Raw genomic sequence first — 18,634 nt, 5'->3', positions numbered from 1 at the left:
CGGCAAACGATGCTGCAGCTGTTTGCGTGTATTTAGACACAGCTGCAGCATTCCCTTTTTTAGGCTGGTTAAGCCTTTCCTCCAGCGCGAGTGCCTTGCTTTCGGCATCGTTAGCCCGCTTAAGGGCTTACAAAAACTCGGATTTCGCGCTGCAAATATTCATACGTAGCAACAGAAGACATTGCTTCAAATCTTTCGAAATGTTGCTAAGTTCGTCCGTGAAATTGAGTATTTCATCAAGTTGTACGGACACAGCATCTACGCTCGTGTGGCTTTCTACCGCAGAGAGTAGCATAGCCCCAGATATTTATTCCCGTTCCTTGGCGGTCTTAGGTGTTTCCACCTTGCCGCCAGTCTTAGCCGTTCCGGTTGGTGCTGGCTTAGGCGTGCCCGCCTTTGCCCCAGCTCGGAACGCCCCTGTCGGTGTCGCAAAAGGTGTACCAACCTGTGCGCCGCCTTCACCGGCATCCGCCAGTCTCGGTGGAGACCGTGCGATGCCCCGCCTGGCAAACGGGTTTACTAACCCGTTCGCCCCTTCTGATAACTTCACTTCCTCGTCGATTTTAATGAAATTCATCTTGGTTAATAGGGTCACCTTTCCAGCCGCTATCCTTGGTCATGGTGGAGTGGTCGCCTATATGGTCCCATGGTGGCCTATGCCGGAGCAGTCAGGTCATGGCTAGTGAAGGTCGTCATAGCCCCTCATGAGCAACTATGGCGCAACCCGACCGGCGTAAGTCAGGAAAGGGCATCTGATCCCACTCCTGCCTGATTCCCATCAGGCAATGACCGCGGACGTACTGGAAGGCCTGCCAGGTTTTACGGGGAATGTAACTGCCCCAGCAGCACTCGCCTAGTTTCATACCCACACCCTGAGTTCTCTTCTCGGGTGTCTTTTTGCAGATTTCCTCGCCACCTTTAAAAAAAACTTATACAGGTATTGTCTGGAGCGACCATGGCCCTAAAGAATATGTGTCAGGTGGAAGCAGGGATCGGGTGCTACTCATTTTTTTGCGTGCAAAGCACACGCCGTTGGGAGACTGCACATAAATTTCTAAAGAGACGAGTAAGAGCATTTCGGATTGCACTGTACATTCGTTTCCAAAGAGACAAGTAAGTGCAGGTAGCATGTCACAACACACTTTATCCGTCTCTTTCCGGAGATGTATAGTGCAGAAAGACGTACCGTGACTGCGGGTAATTCCGCGCAGCACGTTTTCCCGCGTACTCAGCTTATAAAACTGCTTGCTACAGTAAATTTTACTAAAACATACATAATCTATGTACTATTATAGCAGACTATGCTATGCACATGGTAAAGCACACAACCCAACTGTGTTTTAGTAAAATTTACTGTTGAAAAATATTTTTTTAAGATGAGTGCGCGGAAAACGTGCTGCGCAGAATTACCCGCAGTCACGGTAGTTTCTACCTCAGAAAATTTCTTGGGCTTTGTGTGCCTCTTTGTTGAGAGAGTTTTTGATCACAGCCAGTGATGCCACATATTCAGATTAATCTGTAGTTATACAGATTTTATTTTTCGACATTTTCACGCATAACGATTATCTGTGTTGTATGAGGATGCGGATCACACCTTTTCAATAAGTGAAAAATGAACCGTACAATGCATATTATTGTTTTGAAAGGTATGCTTCTATGTTGAACAACAGATTGAAGAAAATTGATCTGACAACACTAAATGAAGGCACAGCTTAATGATTTTAAAGTTAACTAGCACCTAAACATAAAGAGGCGTCAAAGAACATCTTGTACAGTAGACTTTACAATTTAATTTAGTTAACAACAAAACCCATGTTTATCACATATTTAAGAGAGGAAATTGTTCTTTTCTAGGTGCTTCTTATTCTCTATAATTCGACGTTTTAAAGATATCATTGATTACGGACTTTCTCGACTTTCCAACGAAACCAACAAAATTAAGCTAGCTTTACAATTCTTGTGCAGTAGTTAAATGTATTTAAAAATGTGAGTGGCAACCCTGATTATGACTGTGCTATGTGAAAATTTTGCCCGTTTGCGGCTACCTGCTGACTCGTAGGGGGAATAGGGGCATAATGGGCTCCTAATTCGGTTGCTGATTTAAGCATGGAAAACGACAAAAATTTAAGGGCTGTCTTCAGTGCAAAACTTGAATTAACTATTTATAATTAAAGGTACACTATTCACAAATTGTAAAGTTTATCGTATAATGGTGAAAAACACAAATTAGATTCATGCTTATAAAACTAGCAATCAGTCGATGTGTGGGGCACAATGAGCTTCCCACTGGGGCATAATGAGCACTCTTATAGAACATATCTGTGTAGAAGTACAACTAATGGGCCAACGTTTGTCGCGAGATGCCATGATACTTGGCGGCTTGTTTCGTAAATGCCCCGTCGCGCCTTATGGTGGCCAATTCTGCCTGCAGTCCCTTTTTCTGACCGATTCGGCTTCAAAGATTTTCTAATATATGTTCGCACCATCACTGTAAACAAACACTGACTATGGAAACAGAACAAGTCTCACAAGTCTACTGAGATGAATTTCAGGTAAATTTATGTGACAACACACCTTGTCTTATTTCACCCCAACTATGGGTGACCATTTCGCTCCTATCGAATTAGTTAAAGTTAATATGAGTTTTCAACACTAATTATAGCTTAAAATCAAAACGTCAATGATGGTGAAATTTGGGGTACGAGCCATACGTCATATTGATGTGTCTACATACTTGATTGAGCCACGACCGTATAAGCTTATTTTGTAGTGCGCAATAATAATAATTTTTCCAACATCCGGGAACCAAGTTGATGTTTTCAGTATATTTCCATGTTTTAAACAGACAAATCACTTTTGTTCTACATCAAGATATACTGTAGTAACTACGGAAAAGTTCCACATACCATATTGTATTAAAAAATGCGTAGTTTCGCATATAAGAGGAGTGCCCATTTCACCCCGTGTGCTTATTATGCCCCTCATCCCCCTACACAGATTTTAATGCAACATTCGAAGCAAGTTTCGAACGCTTTCATTGCACATAATTGCACAGAGACATCTCCGGAAAGAGACGGATAAAGAGTGCTGTGACATGCGAACTGCACTTACTTGTCTCTTTGGAAACGAAATGTACAGTGCAATCCGAACTGCTCTTACTCGTCTCTTTAGAAATTATTGTGCAGTCTCCCAACGGCGTGTGCTTTGCACGCAAAAAAATGAGTAGCACCCGATCTCTGGCTCTCAAGTATAAAATCTCTCTCTCCTTCGTCTCTTACTCCTTCCAAATATTGGAGACGTGCACAAAAATCTGCGAGACGCACGAAGATTTTTTGCACAGCTCTGAGTAGTTAGACGATCCCTGGGTGGAAGCTATCTTCCCCATAATACCTATCGATCCTATCGCGGGAATGAGTCGATGTGTCCATCTACCCTTGGTAGAATTGGACCATTCCCGCTACCAATGAAGATGACCTGTTCCCTGTACTCCTTGTGTCATGTTGGTGGAAGCGTCCTCAGAGATGCAGAGCCTCAAGGATGCATGCGACCCTCAGGCACATGAGGCGCTTTCTAGTTTAACGCGATAACTGGAAGTACCCAAGGCATTCAACCACACTAGTCCAACATACCTAAGTACAGACGTTGCCACACTATCAAAAAGCTTGCGCTTGCTGCCATATAGCGAAAAAACAATTTGACATCATGCGCGATAATGCCGCTATAGCCAAAGAAGCTCTACTACAGGCATAGTTGATGTGACTCTCAAACGTGAGCTTGTCTTCGACCATCACCCCCAAGAGCTTCAAGGATCGATTTGAGGCAATAGTACATCCACCAGCACTAATCGAAGCCTCCTGTTCCGATTTACGGTTGTTCACTACGATGAACTCCGTCTTATGGTGCGCTAACTCCAGTTTCCAGGAGTGTATCCAATCTTCAAAAACGCGTATGGATAGCATGACCTTTAACTCGACCTCGTTGTTTGACTCGTCGTAGACTTCTAGAGTTATTTCATCTGCAAATCCCACAATCATCACTCTCGGAGAGAACACAATTTTCAACACACCGTCATACATGACTCAAGGTGGAACCTTGCGGTACCCCTGCGATGATTGAGATCAGGCATCCCAATGGTACAGTCTTTTGAAGTAGAATACTTCTCTCAGGAAGTTCGGCTACATAGGGATGTGAAATGAAAATCTAAAACCAAAAGAAGTGAAAAATATGTCCAATTTCAAATGCTAATAAATCGGTTAGTATTCGATGGATTTCCTTCGTTCTTGTAGCAATAGATTGGAAAATCTTCTAAGATTCTTCCCAAAAGAAGATAATTATAATTTTATTATTCACACTATTGTACTATTGAAAATAGCCAAGCCTTGTCAAAAGAAAAAATTCGACCTCTGATTGGTCGTTATATGATTGCTTCCCAAGCACGGTCGACAAAATCGTATACCTTGCAATTTTCAACATGCTATTTGACCTATAGAAGAGCCTATTTCAGCCGAAGCCGCTCATAATAGTTCCAGACAGCGACAACAGCAGTCGTTCTCCCTTAGCAGCAGCACTAGCAGACTGCTAGTAGCAGTGCACAGTGGGGCGACTCCATACAAATGCTGGCCAAGCAAAAAAATGTCTTAAAATCATATAAAATGCATGGTTTTTATATATTTTAGGGACGCTGAGTCCGAATTTGATATTATTTTTGCATAAAAATGCGTATTTTTGACACCAGGGGAATTTTCATGTTTTTTATATATATTATATGAGGCAAACTTTACGTCGGTTTCAATATTTTAGAAAACGAAATGCATGATGCTTGAAAAACTTTCATAAGACATAAAAAAACAATATCGCACGCTAGCCTGGGGGCTAATGCGGTCTCGATCAACTAGATTAGTTGAGAGAATTCGTTATCGATATTGTTTTCGGCACATTTTGCATGTTGTAGGATAAGTACAACGATACACCGTGCCCCAGTGCTGAGTCGAGAAAATTTCCAGCTCGAAAAGTTCCTCAACCTGATCGGGAATCGAACCCGATATCACAACCGTGTGGGAGAGCTAGCCGACCGACATCGCTAACCACAGAACCACGGGGACCACCATATGACATAAAAAACATAAAAATATTATTCAGTTATTGAGAAAATAAAAAAAATCAATTAAAAAATATGCTTTGTGAAGAAAATTACTTATGACTTGTTTTTTTCAAAGTGACTATATTACAATGCGTCTCTTTATCGCATTCTTCTTTTCTTTCACTTCTACCTTCAACTTCATTTTTGTGTTCATTTTTAATACAGTTTCAATATGTTTGAAGAGAGTTTTCAAAATGCAGTTATTAACGTCAAAATAATAATTCCCTAATTCCTCTGCAGAAATTAGCAGGCGATTTATGTCATAATTTGTGTTTACACGATTGTTTTTACATGTGACTGGTATGATACAAACTTAAAACATGATTTTGGTACTCAGTGCTGGTGATCCAAAACATAAACAATGATTAGTTTTTGATTCTGCGTTGAATATCGGAATATTGATGCGTTAAACTTGTAAATATGAAAACAGTGTGATTAATCATACTGAGACATGTTTGAAGACATTGTTATTATCAGACGAATACAAGTTAATTGTTATTCTGTTGACTGTTTGCAGTGTACAACTTAAATTTACATTTTTAAAATCTGTCATGTGCCGAACACTCGTTGTTTCTCTTCGAAAGAAAGGTACTCTGCGCAACTCTGCGCAGGATCGGACTAGATGCATTTGGAAGCATTTTTCCCAAGCTATCTTTCAAAACTAGTGCCAATAGTGCAAAACCCTGCCGTATAAACTTTAAACGCTATTTTATGCAAAAAATACGTATTCTTTTGATTCCGCCTAATTTTTTTGAGTATTACAATGAGATTATACATTATCCAATGATGAGGATTTATTCTCCACTATTGTACAGACAACTTTCCCTTAGACGTCATCAAGATTCAAGTTACCCTTGACTCTCTAGCAAATTTCGCAACATTGCAGTTTTTTCAAGAAAAACGCTAAAAAACACTGACTAAGTGCACTTTGAAAAATCATAGAAAATTCAAATTTTATCATAATGCTCTAAAAATTTGGATTCTGACACTTCAACAGTGTACAACTATAGGAAAAATATAATTGAAACGGAATTCGCACTTTCAATTTTGGGTCGATGGCCAGCGATTCCCCACTGTGCAGTGCAGTGGATATCAGCGATGGCGGAAAGCGGCCACAGCTGTGGCGTAGCAATGGATAGCGCACTAGTTGCAGCGGATTCCAGCAACGATAGCAGCTGGGCCAGCTGATGCAAAGACAGTGGATACCAATGGTAGCGTATAGCGGCTACAACTGTGGCATGGCTATGTGTAGCGCACTAGTTGCAGCGGATCTCAGCATCGATAGCGGCTGATGCATTGAGGCACTTTAGTGAAATGCAGTCTCTGTGCGATAGTGGGCACTAGTAAATGCATTCAATGAAAAGTTGACTCATTTTGACAACACGTGAGCCGTCTAGTTTTGGGTGTTATATCAGCATTTTACTGTTTACTTTATCACAACGAATACTTCGTTCGCACTTTCAGTGATAACGCAAAGATGTAATCGGCATCTTATACGATACTAAATTGAACAACAAATTGTTCTTTTCAGGATGAAATAAAAACCTGATGATTAAACCGTTAATGTTTTCTCTTGAGTTGCTTTACATTTTTAAATTTGTAAAAGTTATGAATTTTACTTTATTTCCGTGTCTCAGAACGTACTGAATTATCTTTCCCTTTAGTCATGAGCACGACATCCGAAAAAAATCCATCTCAAAATTCAAAAATTGTCAAGCCCCAACCATGACAAGCAACTTACTATATTATTGAAAATGGTCAATCCTTGTTGAAGCGCAAAATTCGATTGATCTGATTAGTCAACGTTTATTTGCTAAAAAAATGACTGACACGCAAGCAGCCAGGTTATCTTTCTTGTAAAAGTATTCTACTTCAACCTTGCGGTCGTGGCTTTGCACACAACCCTCCTGTTTTTTTTACTGTCTTCTCAAAATATGTCCTCTGTTGCTGTTTCTTCGTGATACCTATCCGCGCTAGCAACAAAACAGATCATCACAAAAGTAAACGAAAAATGTACTTCGTGTGTCGATTCGGTATTCTTAGGATGATGTCTTCGGAATAGCAAATGTAGAAGAGAGAAGAAGCTGTTTTTTATACAGCCGTTCGTGACAGCGCCTTTCGGTAACAGCCCAAATTCACCAGAGACATTTTCCCCCCTCTTTTATTTGCCTATGACAGATGTCATGTGACGGCTGTCGAAAAAGGCTGTAGGAAGAATAAACGTAGTTCGCAAAACACAGACTGCACGGCACCTAATCGACAACTTTCATGCAGAGAAAAGTAAATTCGGTGATAGAGCGGCTGTGTACTGAAGAATGTGTGTATCGCATACCGAATGTTATATACAACCATATATGCCATCGTCCTGGGAATAAGGTGAACGGCAAAAAGATCGTGTATGGGCAACTAGACGGCAACGTTATAGTCGAAAAATATTGTTTCTGTCGGCTGTCTTTATTTTGACAATGCCACTATTGTCATAAAGGGACGCTCTCGAATGTCATCAAAAAACTGCCATCGCTTAGATATACTTATTTATTTCTGTAATTGAGAGAGTGGTCTCTTCACGCACACTGTGTATAACGACTTATTATATCTACAGCGACGCAAGCGATGAGACGCTTCGGTTGGTGGCCAAACCCCAAACGCGTATCACGGAAGAGCTCCCACCGGGCAGTATGTGCAGTTCATTCGCGCGAGATACGGGAACTCAATAGTAGAGGGTGATTCGACTTTGGTTGAGGGTGAGTTATACCTTTCCCAGTAGTTTAATTGGCTAAAACACCTTGCCGGAGACAACGGAGATTGCGGATTCGAGTCCCCTCTGAACGAGGGAAATTTTTTCTAAGCCTAAAATCACACTTTCTATTTCCGTTCATTTTCGCATTCACGTAAACTACATACATTGCCCGCTTTACTAAATAGTTCTTCAAGATATTTTCAAGTCCAGTCCGATTATTCCACTTTGTCAGCCAATAATTTATTCCCAGCCTTCCCATAAATCCATCCTTAATCTTATTTTGACGTAAATTGATGCGTGAATTTAAATCATAAATAAAAGGCAAGTTTTGTTAAAAATTCAATAATGAGTGATCATTACGGTGTTAACACATCGATACATAACATATCCCAGAACTCAGTTTTTTGAAAAACGAAAACGGATTTGCACTGTTTGAAATGTCACTAAAAGTGAGGAGTCAAATTGACGTACTTTCTTTTTAGGGCAAATGATATATCCCCTGAAAATGTTTTAAGCTCACTAATAGACAAAGATATGTCGAACAAAATCATCAACAAGCTCCGGCAATAAAACGTAGTAGTCAACAATTATAAGGATCAAATCATTTGGTAACAGCAAAAAGCAAAGCCTTGGTGCTACATTCCGATCCGGAACTCGACCTTCTGTTTATTTCACACAGCTTTCGCAGCCAGTTGTTTTATGTGCTGGTTGAAAAAAATTGTGACGACTTTTTCTCATTTCGATAAGAAGTTGCAGACAAGATGAGCGTAGACAGACAGAAAAACGCATGGGTACTCTTTTCGTGTGACTATTATGCCCCTTATTCCTCTATTTCTGATCATTTATTTTTTCACCGCATGTATCAGTCGAAAGCTCTAATATAAACAGGCGCTATCTGGTGGAAAGAATAAGAGATTCCAGCGATAAAAGCTTTAGTGATAGAACTTTTTGTATCGAAGATTGTGGAAAAAGTTGAAAACATTCATATACGCTGACGCTATCTGGTGGAAAGGATAAGAAAATTTAGTAATAATTGCTTTAGTGAGGGAATTTTTGAATTGAATTTTCTTAAGGTGAAACGGAACGTGGTTGCGATCACCTCACATTTTGCAACTCAACTTCCTTCTGAACTACAAATATTACGAGCATGAAACCTTGATCGATTGTTTGCTTCACCGGCGCATGCCTAGAGTAGCAAACCTTACCTCAAATTGTATGGAAAATAGCCACAATCCTGTTTCACAATAAAGAAACAGATGCATCTGACTACAAATGTAAATTGTATCATGTTACTTTTTGTCGATTTTAATTTTTTATCACCAAAAAATCTATTTTCATTTATGGTTTTGTAAAACTTTTAAAAACGACATAGTTTGTTCCGCGAAAAATCAAAATCAATACCAAATCTGTTTGTCCCATCGATGATTTTCTACGCAAATTTGACCCACTAAATATAGTTCCCATATTCACCATTCACCAGAAGGGCACTAAAGACTTCGCCTTACAATGTTTAGATACATTTCGGATCTCCAGAAATTCTGTACCGAGAATCGCTTTGCTTGATCATTCAAATCCGACACTTTCATGTCTTTGTTAGGGATAATTAAACCTCGTGGGAAAAATTTCATCTGAACTGAATGCATGTTCCTTTGTGTGTAGCAGAAATGGTGAAAGCTTAATAACATGTTAATATGATAGGAATGGGCAATCTTAAAAAAAACCCTTTTTAATAAAAGATCATCTAATTATTATTCAATAAACTAAAGTTTAATCTTGACTATCGCTACTTGCGTTCAAAGATAACAAGACTAGCGTACACCCATTGGAAGGTTTTTGCAGATAGTAGGTTGGCATGTCTGCTTACTTTCTAGGATGGTTCGGTGATGGGTATTTTTCATGCTTCATATATCACCTCGAGCATTTCCGAAATGTCGTTGACAAAATGCACACGTTTTGCCCTATAACTTCCGTCAGACCCATATACCCATCGGGAGATTTTGTCAGAAAGTAGATTAGCATGCATGCTAACTATCTAGCATGGTTTGGTGATGGGTATTTTTCATGCTTCATATATCACCTCGAGCATTTCCGAAATGTCGTTGACAAAATGCACACGTTTTGCCCTATAACTTCCGTCAGACCCATATACCCATCGGATGATTTTGTCAGAAAGTAGATTAGCATGCATGCTAACTATCTAGCATGGTTTGGTGATGGATATTTTTCATGCTTCATATATCACCTCGAGCATTTCCGAAATGTCGTTGACAAAATGCACACGTTTTGCCCTATAACTTCCGTCAGACCCATATACCCATCGGGAGATTTTGTCAGAAAGTAGATTAGCATGCATGCTAACTATCTAGCATGGTTTGGTGATGGGTATTTTTCATGCTTCATATATCACCTCGAGCATTTCCGAAATGTCGTTGACAAAATGCACACGTTTTGCCCTATAACTTCCGTCAGACCCATATACCCATCGGGAGATTTTGTCAGAAAGTCGATTAGCATGCATGCTAACTGTCTAGCATGGTTTGGTGATGGGTATTTTTCATGCTTCATATATCACCTCGAGCATTTCCGAAATGTCGTTGACAAAATGCACACGTTTTGCCCTATAACTTCCGTCAGACCCATATACCCATCGGAAGATTTTGTCAGATAGTAGATAAGCATTCATGCTAACTATCTAGCATGGTTTGGTGATGGGTATTTTTCATGCTTCATATATCACCTCGAGCATTTCCGAAATGTCGTTGACAAAATGCACACGTTTTGCCCTATAACTCCCGTCAGACCCCTATACCCATCGGATGATTTTGTCAGAAAGTAGATTAGCATGTATGCTAACTATCTAGCATGGTTTGGTGATGGGTATTTTCCATGCTTCATATATCACATTGAGCATTTCCGAAATGTCGTTGACAAAATGCACACGTTTTGCCCTATAACTTCCGTCAGACCCATATACCCATCGGATGATTTTGTCAGAAAGTAGATTAGCATGCATGCTAACTATCTAGCATGGTTTGGTGATGGGTATTTTCCAAGCTTCATATATTACCTTGAGCATTTCCGAAATGTCGTTGACAAAATGCACACGTTTTGTCCTATAACTTCCGTCAGACCCATATACCCATCGGAAAATTTTGTCAGAAAGTAGATTAGCATGCATGCTAACTATCTAGCATGGTTTGGTGATGGGTATTCTTCATGCTTCATATATCACCTCGAGCATTTCCGAAATGTCGTTGACAAAATGCACACGTTTTGCCCTATAACTCCCGTCAGACCCCTATACCCATCGGATGATTTTGTCAGAAAGTAGATTAGCATGCATGCTAACTATCTAGCATGGTTTGGTGATGGGTATTTTCCATGCTTCATATATCACCTTGAGCATTTCCGAAATGTCGTTGACAAAATGCACACGTTTTGCCCTATAACTTCCGTCAGACCCATATACCCATCGGATGATTTTGTCAGAAAGTAGATTAGCATGCATGCTAACTATCTAGCATGGTTTGGTGATGGGTATTTTCCATGCTTCATATATTACCTTGAGCATTTCCGAAATGTCGTTGACAAAATGCACACGTTTTGCCCTATAACTTCCGTCAGACCCATATACCCATCGGATGATTTTGTCAGAAAGTAAATTAGCATGCATGCTAACTATTTAGCATGGTTTGGTGATGGGTATTTTCCAAGCTTCATATATTACCTTGAGCATTTCCGAAATGTCGTTGACAAAATGCACACGTTTTGTCCTATAACTTCCGTCAGACCCATATACCCATCGGAAGATTTTGTCAGAAAGTAGATTAGCATGCATGCTAACTATCTAGCATGGTTTGGTGATGGGTATTCTTCATGCTTCATATATCACCTCGAGCATTTCCGAAATGTCGTTGACAAAATGCACACGTTTTGCCCTATAACTCCCGTCAGACCCCTATACCCATCGGATGATTTTGTCAGAAAGTAGATTAGCATGCATGCTAACTATCTAGCATGGTTTGGTGATGGGTATTTTCCATGCTTCATATATCACCTTGAGCATTTCCGAAATGTCGTTGACAAAATGCACACGTTTTGCCCTATAACTTCCGTCAGACCCATATACCCATCGGGAGATTTTGTCAGAAAGTAGATTAGCATGCATGCTAACTATCTAGCATGGTTTGGTGATGGGTATTTTCCATGCTTCATATATCACCTTGAGCATTTCCGAAATGTCGTTGACAAAATGCACACGTTTTGCCCTATAACTTCCGTCAGACCCATATACCCATCGGGAGATTTTGTCAGAAAGTAGATTAGCATGCATGCTAACTATCTAGCATGGTTTGTGTGGTGTACAGAAAAAGACCAAGTCAAAGGCTAAGGCCGATCAGAGTTTTGATTATGTAAAACGTACAGCGTGTTTACCAACACGCGCGAAAGCAATGCAAATAAATACCGCTGAGCTGGACTCGAGCGGCAGAAGATTCTTGATACAGTTCGTTGATCTCTGATCCGAAATCCTTGGAGTTCACTGACCTTATTTTACCTAGTTGTGATATATTAAAATTGGCGACGAAGTCAATTTGGTACGCGTGTGCAAAAATTTGAATAGCTAGTGAAATTGCTGATTAGTTGTGCAAAGGCACGCAAAAGTTTGGATTTGTTTGATATTTGTGAGGCACGGCAACGGCCGTAAGTGATTTTATAGAAGGAAAAAAGGGGACAAAAAGGTCAGTTGTTGAAAATTTAAAAAAAAAAATTCGGGCACAACGGTGCTAATTTTTGTGAAAAGAATAAAAAAAGTGTGATACACTGAGGGAAAAAAAGTGCTAAGGCAAAGGTCTTTTAAATAGTGTGCAGGCGAAGGTCTCGATTTTAATTGCAAAGGCAAAAATATAGTGCAAATTTAACGAAAAGAAAGCAAAGGTTTTAAGAAGAAAGTGATTTGAAAAGTATTAAAAAAAAAAAAAAGAAAGTGTGTGCAATTTAAAAAAAAAAATAAATCATTTGATTCGCTGTGTTCCTCCAGCGGGAGAAGTTTTATTTTAATTTCATTACCCGTCGGCTGTGTTGCTCAAAGTGCATTGAGTGCCAGTACTAAAACATTACGGCAACGGTGTAAGCGAGATCGACTGGAGAGCGTGTGAGTTCTGCGCGCTAAATCTAAAGGTTCTACGGGAGATTTGTTTATTTCGATCCTGCTTTGCGCTCCTGCTCCGATTCTACAGCATACAACACTATATCGATCGTAAACGGAGAGCGTGAGAAGGTTTGGTAAATTACATCGACTCTGGTAAGCGACTTTATTTTTCTCTTTTGTGACTCGTTAGGGTGACTCTACTTTTCATTAGTGCTGCAGATTTGGTTGAAATGGCTTCGAACATTGTCGGTTCGATTGAGCCCTACGTCCCTGGTGCTTCATTCACCAATTATGTTGAGCGGTTAGGGTTCGTATTTCAGTACAATAATGTACCGGAAAGCTCACAGAAAGCTTTATTTATAACGCTTAGCGGACCAGCAGTGTTTGAGGAACTCAAACTGCTGTATCCGGCGAGAGACTTATCCACCTTGCAATACGCTGAGATAATTAAGAAATTAAAAGAACGTTTTGATAAAAAAGAATCAGATCTTATACAACGATTTAAATTTTACAACCGCGTTCAAGGGGAAGATGAGTCCGCAGAGAATTTCGTTTTGGCTGTCAAGCTTCAAGCGGAATTCTGTGAGTTTGGAGAGTTTAAAGACACCGCGATTAGGGACAAGCTTTTGATGGGAGTTTTCAACAAAGATTTACAGCAGAAAATGTTAAGCGAGGAAAATTTGACGTTGGCTTCGGCGGAGCGCATGTTAGTGAATTGGGAGTTGGCAGGATCGAGAGCAAGAATGATAAGTGGTAGAACAGAACAGGTGGCTTCGGTAAAAAACAGATTGGGTAGGCGAGATGAATATTTGAACGAACGAAATGGTAGAAATAGAAGCAGAAGTAGAAGTAGGTCAGGTTTTCACATGAGAAATAGAAGCAGGAGTAATAACAGAGATAGAAGTAGGAGCAGATCGAAAAAATATAATTACAACAAACAGGTAGTCTCTTGCTATTTTTGTGGAAAACCAGGACATATTTTGAAGAGATGCTTCAAATACATCAACAGTCAACGCAAACCAACTGTTCGTTTTGCCGATGAGCCGCAACCAGGCACTAGCGCTGAATCTAACTTGGAACAATTGTTTAGCAGATTCAAGCCAATGTTGGACGATTCTTCAGATGACTCAGGTGAATTCACATGTATGATGGTTTCAAACAAAACAAATTTTAATGAGCCCTGTTTGATTGATGTAAAAATTCAAGATCGTTTTGTTAAAATGGAGGTTGACTGTGGTTCGTCAATCACTCTTATGGGAAAGCGTTTATATGCAAAATTTTTTGATTTACCATTAGAAAAATGTGAGAAGAAATTGGTCGTTGTAAATGGGGCTGAATTATCGATTTTAGGCAAAGCTTTGGTTGATGTTGAAATTAATGGTGTTCATAGGCGTTTGGAATTGATTATTTTAGACAGTCAGAATGATTTTCTTCCTTTGTTAGGGCGCAGCTGGTTGGATGTGTTTTATTCTGATTGGAGGAAATCCTTTAAAAATTTTTCCGCCATAAACAATGTTGGTACCATAAACCAGAGGGATAAAACAATTTCAAATATTAAAAGGCAATATTCTAATGTTTTTCTTAAAGATTTTTCATCTCCTATTGTTGGGTACGAGGCAGATTTGGTGCTGAAAGAGGATGCACCTATATTTAAAAGGGCTTATGATGTGCCATACAGGTTGCAAGATAAGGTCATAGAGCATTTAGAGATGTTAGAACAGCAAAAAGTTATAACACCAATTAAGACTAGTGAGTGGGCCTCCCCTGTAGTAGTAGTGATGAAAAAAAATCAGGAGATTAGGATGGTTATCGACTGTAAGGTGTCTATAAATAAATTAATCATCCCCAACACATATCCGCTTCCCGTAGCACAGGATTTGTTCGCCAAGCTTTCTGGGTGTAAGGTGTTTTGTTCTCTTGACCTTGAAGGCGCATATACTCAGTTGGCTTTGTCAAAGAACTCCAGGAAATTTGTAGTAATCAATACTATTAAAGGTTTGTTTACTTACATTCGTTTGCCTCAGGGAGCATCGTCTAGCGCGGCAATTTTTCAACAGGTAATGGAGCAGGTTTTGGCTGGTTTAGAGAATGTTTCGGTTTACCTTGATGATGTTTTAATTGCTGGAGTTGATTTAGATGATTGTCATAAAAAACTTTATACCGTATTGGATCGACTAAACAAGGCAAACATTAAGGTGAACTGGAAAAAGTGTTCGTTTTTCGTATCAAATTTGCCTTATTTGGGACACATTATAACTGATAAGGGGCTGCTTCCTAGTCCTGATAAAATTTCTACTATTAGTAAAGCAGCCACCCCAAAAAATGTTACGGAGCTAAAAGCTTTTTTGGGCCTTATTAATTATTATGGCAAATTTGTTCCACATTTGTCCTCTAAACTTTTTTGTCTGTATCAGCTACTAAAAAAAGACGTAAAATTTGAGTGGGATAAAAAATGCGAAGAGGCTTTCGTTGATAGTAAAAAGGCTTTGTTGGATGCAAATATTTTAGAATATTACGATCCAAAGAAACCAATTGTAGTTGTGACAGATGCATCAGGATATCGACTAGGTGGAGTTATGGCGCACATGGTTAACGGTGTAGAAAAACCAGTTTGTTTCACTTCTTTTTCTCTAAACAAAGCACAACGTTCTTACCCGATCCTACATTTAGAGGCTTTGGCTTTAGTAAGCACAATCAAAAAATTTCACAAATTTTTATATGGTCAGAGTTTTACGGTGTACACAGATCATAAACCTTTGGTTGGAATTTTTGGGAGATCTGGTAAAAAACGCGATTTATGTAACTAGATTACAACGGTATATTTTGGAGTTGTCAATTTATGACTTTAATATATGTTACAGACCATCTGCTCAAATGGGTAATGCAGATTTTTGCTCGCGTTTTCCTCTTGACTTAGGTACTCCTGAAGAATATGATAGAGAATTCGTTAAAAGCATAAATTTTTCTCAGGAAGTTCCCGTAAATTGTACCAAGATTGCTAAGGAAACGAGTCGTGATGTGTTTTTACAACGAATTATCAATTATTACCAGAATGGTTGGCCTGAGAAGATAGACAAGGAATTATTAAATGTCCACTCTAATAGACACGACTTAGAACTGATTGACGGGTGTCTGATCTTCCAGGACAGAGTTGTTATTCCAAGAAGCATGCATAGAGATATTTTAAAACTGTTACATGTAAACCATTCAGGAGTTGTAAAAATGAAGCAGATGGCACGTAGATCTGTGTACTGGTTTGGTATCAACGCAGCTATAGAGGCTTTCGTTCAAGCATGTGTATCGTGTAATAAGATGGCAATAGTTCCCAAAAGCAAGACACAAACGCATTGGGTTCCTTCGGTTCGTCCGTTTAGTAGAATACATGCCGATTTTTTTTATTTCGGTCAAAAGATATTTTTGTTAATTGTTGACAGTTATTCTAAATGGATCGAAGTAGAATGGATGCGTTATGGAACTGATGCAAGCAAGGTTATTAGGAAATTTGTTTCTCCTTTTGCAAGATTTGGTCTTCCGGATGTGGTAGTGACGGATGGTGGTCCACCCTTTAATTCGTCTGTTTTTGTATCGTTTTTGGAAAGGCAAGGAATAGTAGTCATGAAAAGCCCTCCTTACAATCCCTCTAGTAATGGGCAAGCCGAAAGGTCGGTAAGGATTGTTAAGGAAGTGTTCAAAAGGTTCCTGTTTGATGAAGATGTTAGGCAGATGGATACGGAGGATCAGATTAACTTGTTTCTGATAAATTATAGAAATTCTTGCTTGCCAAAGGATGGAACTTTTCCATCAGAGAAAATATTTACATATACACCAAAGATTTTATTGGATTTGATTAATCCAAAGAAAATAAATAAACCAAAGATTAATGACGATTCTGTTGATGATAGAAAAATAACAATCTGTGATATTCCTAGTTTTAAGCAAACAAATTTGGTTGATCCAATTGCTCGATTGAAGTTAGGAGATAACATTTGGTACAAAAATCATAATATTAAAGACTCTTCCAGATGGGTAGAAGCAAAATTCATTAAACAGTGTTCTCCTACAATTTTCCAGATCAGTATTGGAAACGTGGTGCTAAAGGCACATCGCGAGCAATTGAAGGTCCCAAAAACAACTAGTGTAAGGCATAATTTGACTGTTCCGTGCAGGAGGACCTGCAAACGTGAAAGATCCACTTCAGGTTGCGAGTTCTTTGGTTTCTCTGACGATGTATTAGAGAACGACCTTAAGAGATTGCGGATGGATGATGGTACTAATAGCGCAGCAGGATCATCGGCTCCGAGACGGTCAGAAAGAATTAAGTACAGAAGAGAGAACATGAAGGTAAAACAAAAACAAAAATGAAAATTCAAAAGCTAAACTGAATGATTTTGGTGATGTGTGTCAAAGGACACAAATAAAAAAAAAAAAAATAAAAATAAAATTAATTGTTAATGAAAAGATAAAGGTGTCAACGGGCACTATCTGAAAATAAAAATAAATTGGTTAGAAAAAGATATCGGTGTCAATGGACGCTATCTGAAAAATAAAAATTAAAATAATTAAACAATTATATCTATTAGCATATTTTACAAAAAAAAATATTGTATTATAAATAAGAGTGTCAATGGACACATTCTGAAAATTAGAATTGTATATTGTGTCAATGGACACATTTTGAAAATGGAATTATTATTATGTAACAAATTTTACAAATTAGAGCGTTAAAGAACGCAATTCAAATTATATACAAAAATTATTTTAATTATATTTTTTTTTTAATTATTTGCATTGTAAATGTATTCAAAATCTAAAAGAGGAAGAATTGTGGTGTACAGAAAAAGACCAAGTCAAAGGCTAAGGCCGATCAGAATTTTGATTATGTAAAACGTACAGCGTGTTTACCAACACGCGCGAAAGCAATGCAAATAAATACCGCTGAGCTGGACTCGAGCGGAAGAAGATTCTTGATACAGTTCGTTGATCTCTGATCCGAAATCCTTGGAGTTCACTGACCTTATTTTACCTAGTTGTGATATATTAAAGTTTGGTGATGGGTATTTTTCATGCTTCATATATCACCTCGAGCCTTTCCGAAATGTCGTTGACAAAATGCACACGTTTTGCCCTATAACTTCCGTCAGACCCATATGCCCATCGGGAGATTTTGTCAGAAAGTAGATTAGCATGCATGCTAACTATCTAGCATGGTTTGGTGATGGGTATTTTTCATGCTTCATATATCACCTCGAGCATTTCCGAAATGTCGTTGACAAAATGCACACGTTTTGCCCTATAACTTCCGTCAGACCCATATACCCATCGGGAGATTTTGTCAGAAAGTGGATTAGCATGCATGCTAACTATCTAGCATGGTTTGGTGATGGGTATTTTTCATGCTTCATATATCACCTCGAGCATTTCCGAAATGTCGTTGACAAAATGCACACGTTTTGCCCTATAACTTCCGTCAGACCCATATACCCATCGGGAAATTTTGTCAGAAAGTAGATTAGCATGCATGCTAACTATCTAGCATGGTTTGGTGATGGGTATTTTTCATGCTTCATATATCACCTCGAGCATTTCCGAAATGTCGTTGACAAAA

The 18,634-nt window shown here is 39.0% G+C and overlaps 1 protein-coding gene across 1 annotated transcript; it reads left to right on the top strand.

Annotated features, from left to right (window-relative positions):
- The first annotated feature begins 13,105 nt into the window (after positions 1 to 13,105).
- LOC129717039 (uncharacterized) lies at positions 13,106 to 17,165 on the top strand. Its single transcript, XM_055666884.1, has 4 exons — positions 13,106 to 13,182; positions 13,241 to 14,265; positions 14,617 to 14,778; positions 17,101 to 17,165. Exons 2-4 carry the CDS (start codon positions 13,260 to 13,262, stop codon positions 17,163 to 17,165), a joined length of 1,233 nt encoding a protein of 410 aa, XP_055522859.1. The 5' UTR covers positions 13,106 to 13,182; positions 13,241 to 13,259.
- Positions 17,166 to 18,634: the final 1,469 nt, after the last annotated feature.

Source organism: Wyeomyia smithii, chromosome 1 (genome assembly GCF_029784165.1).
Source record: "Wyeomyia smithii strain HCP4-BCI-WySm-NY-G18 chromosome 1, ASM2978416v1, whole genome shotgun sequence".
In the NCBI taxonomy this organism is placed as follows: domain Eukaryota; kingdom Metazoa; phylum Arthropoda; class Insecta; order Diptera; family Culicidae; genus Wyeomyia; species Wyeomyia smithii.
This window is presented reverse-complemented; position numbering and strand designations above follow the sequence as displayed.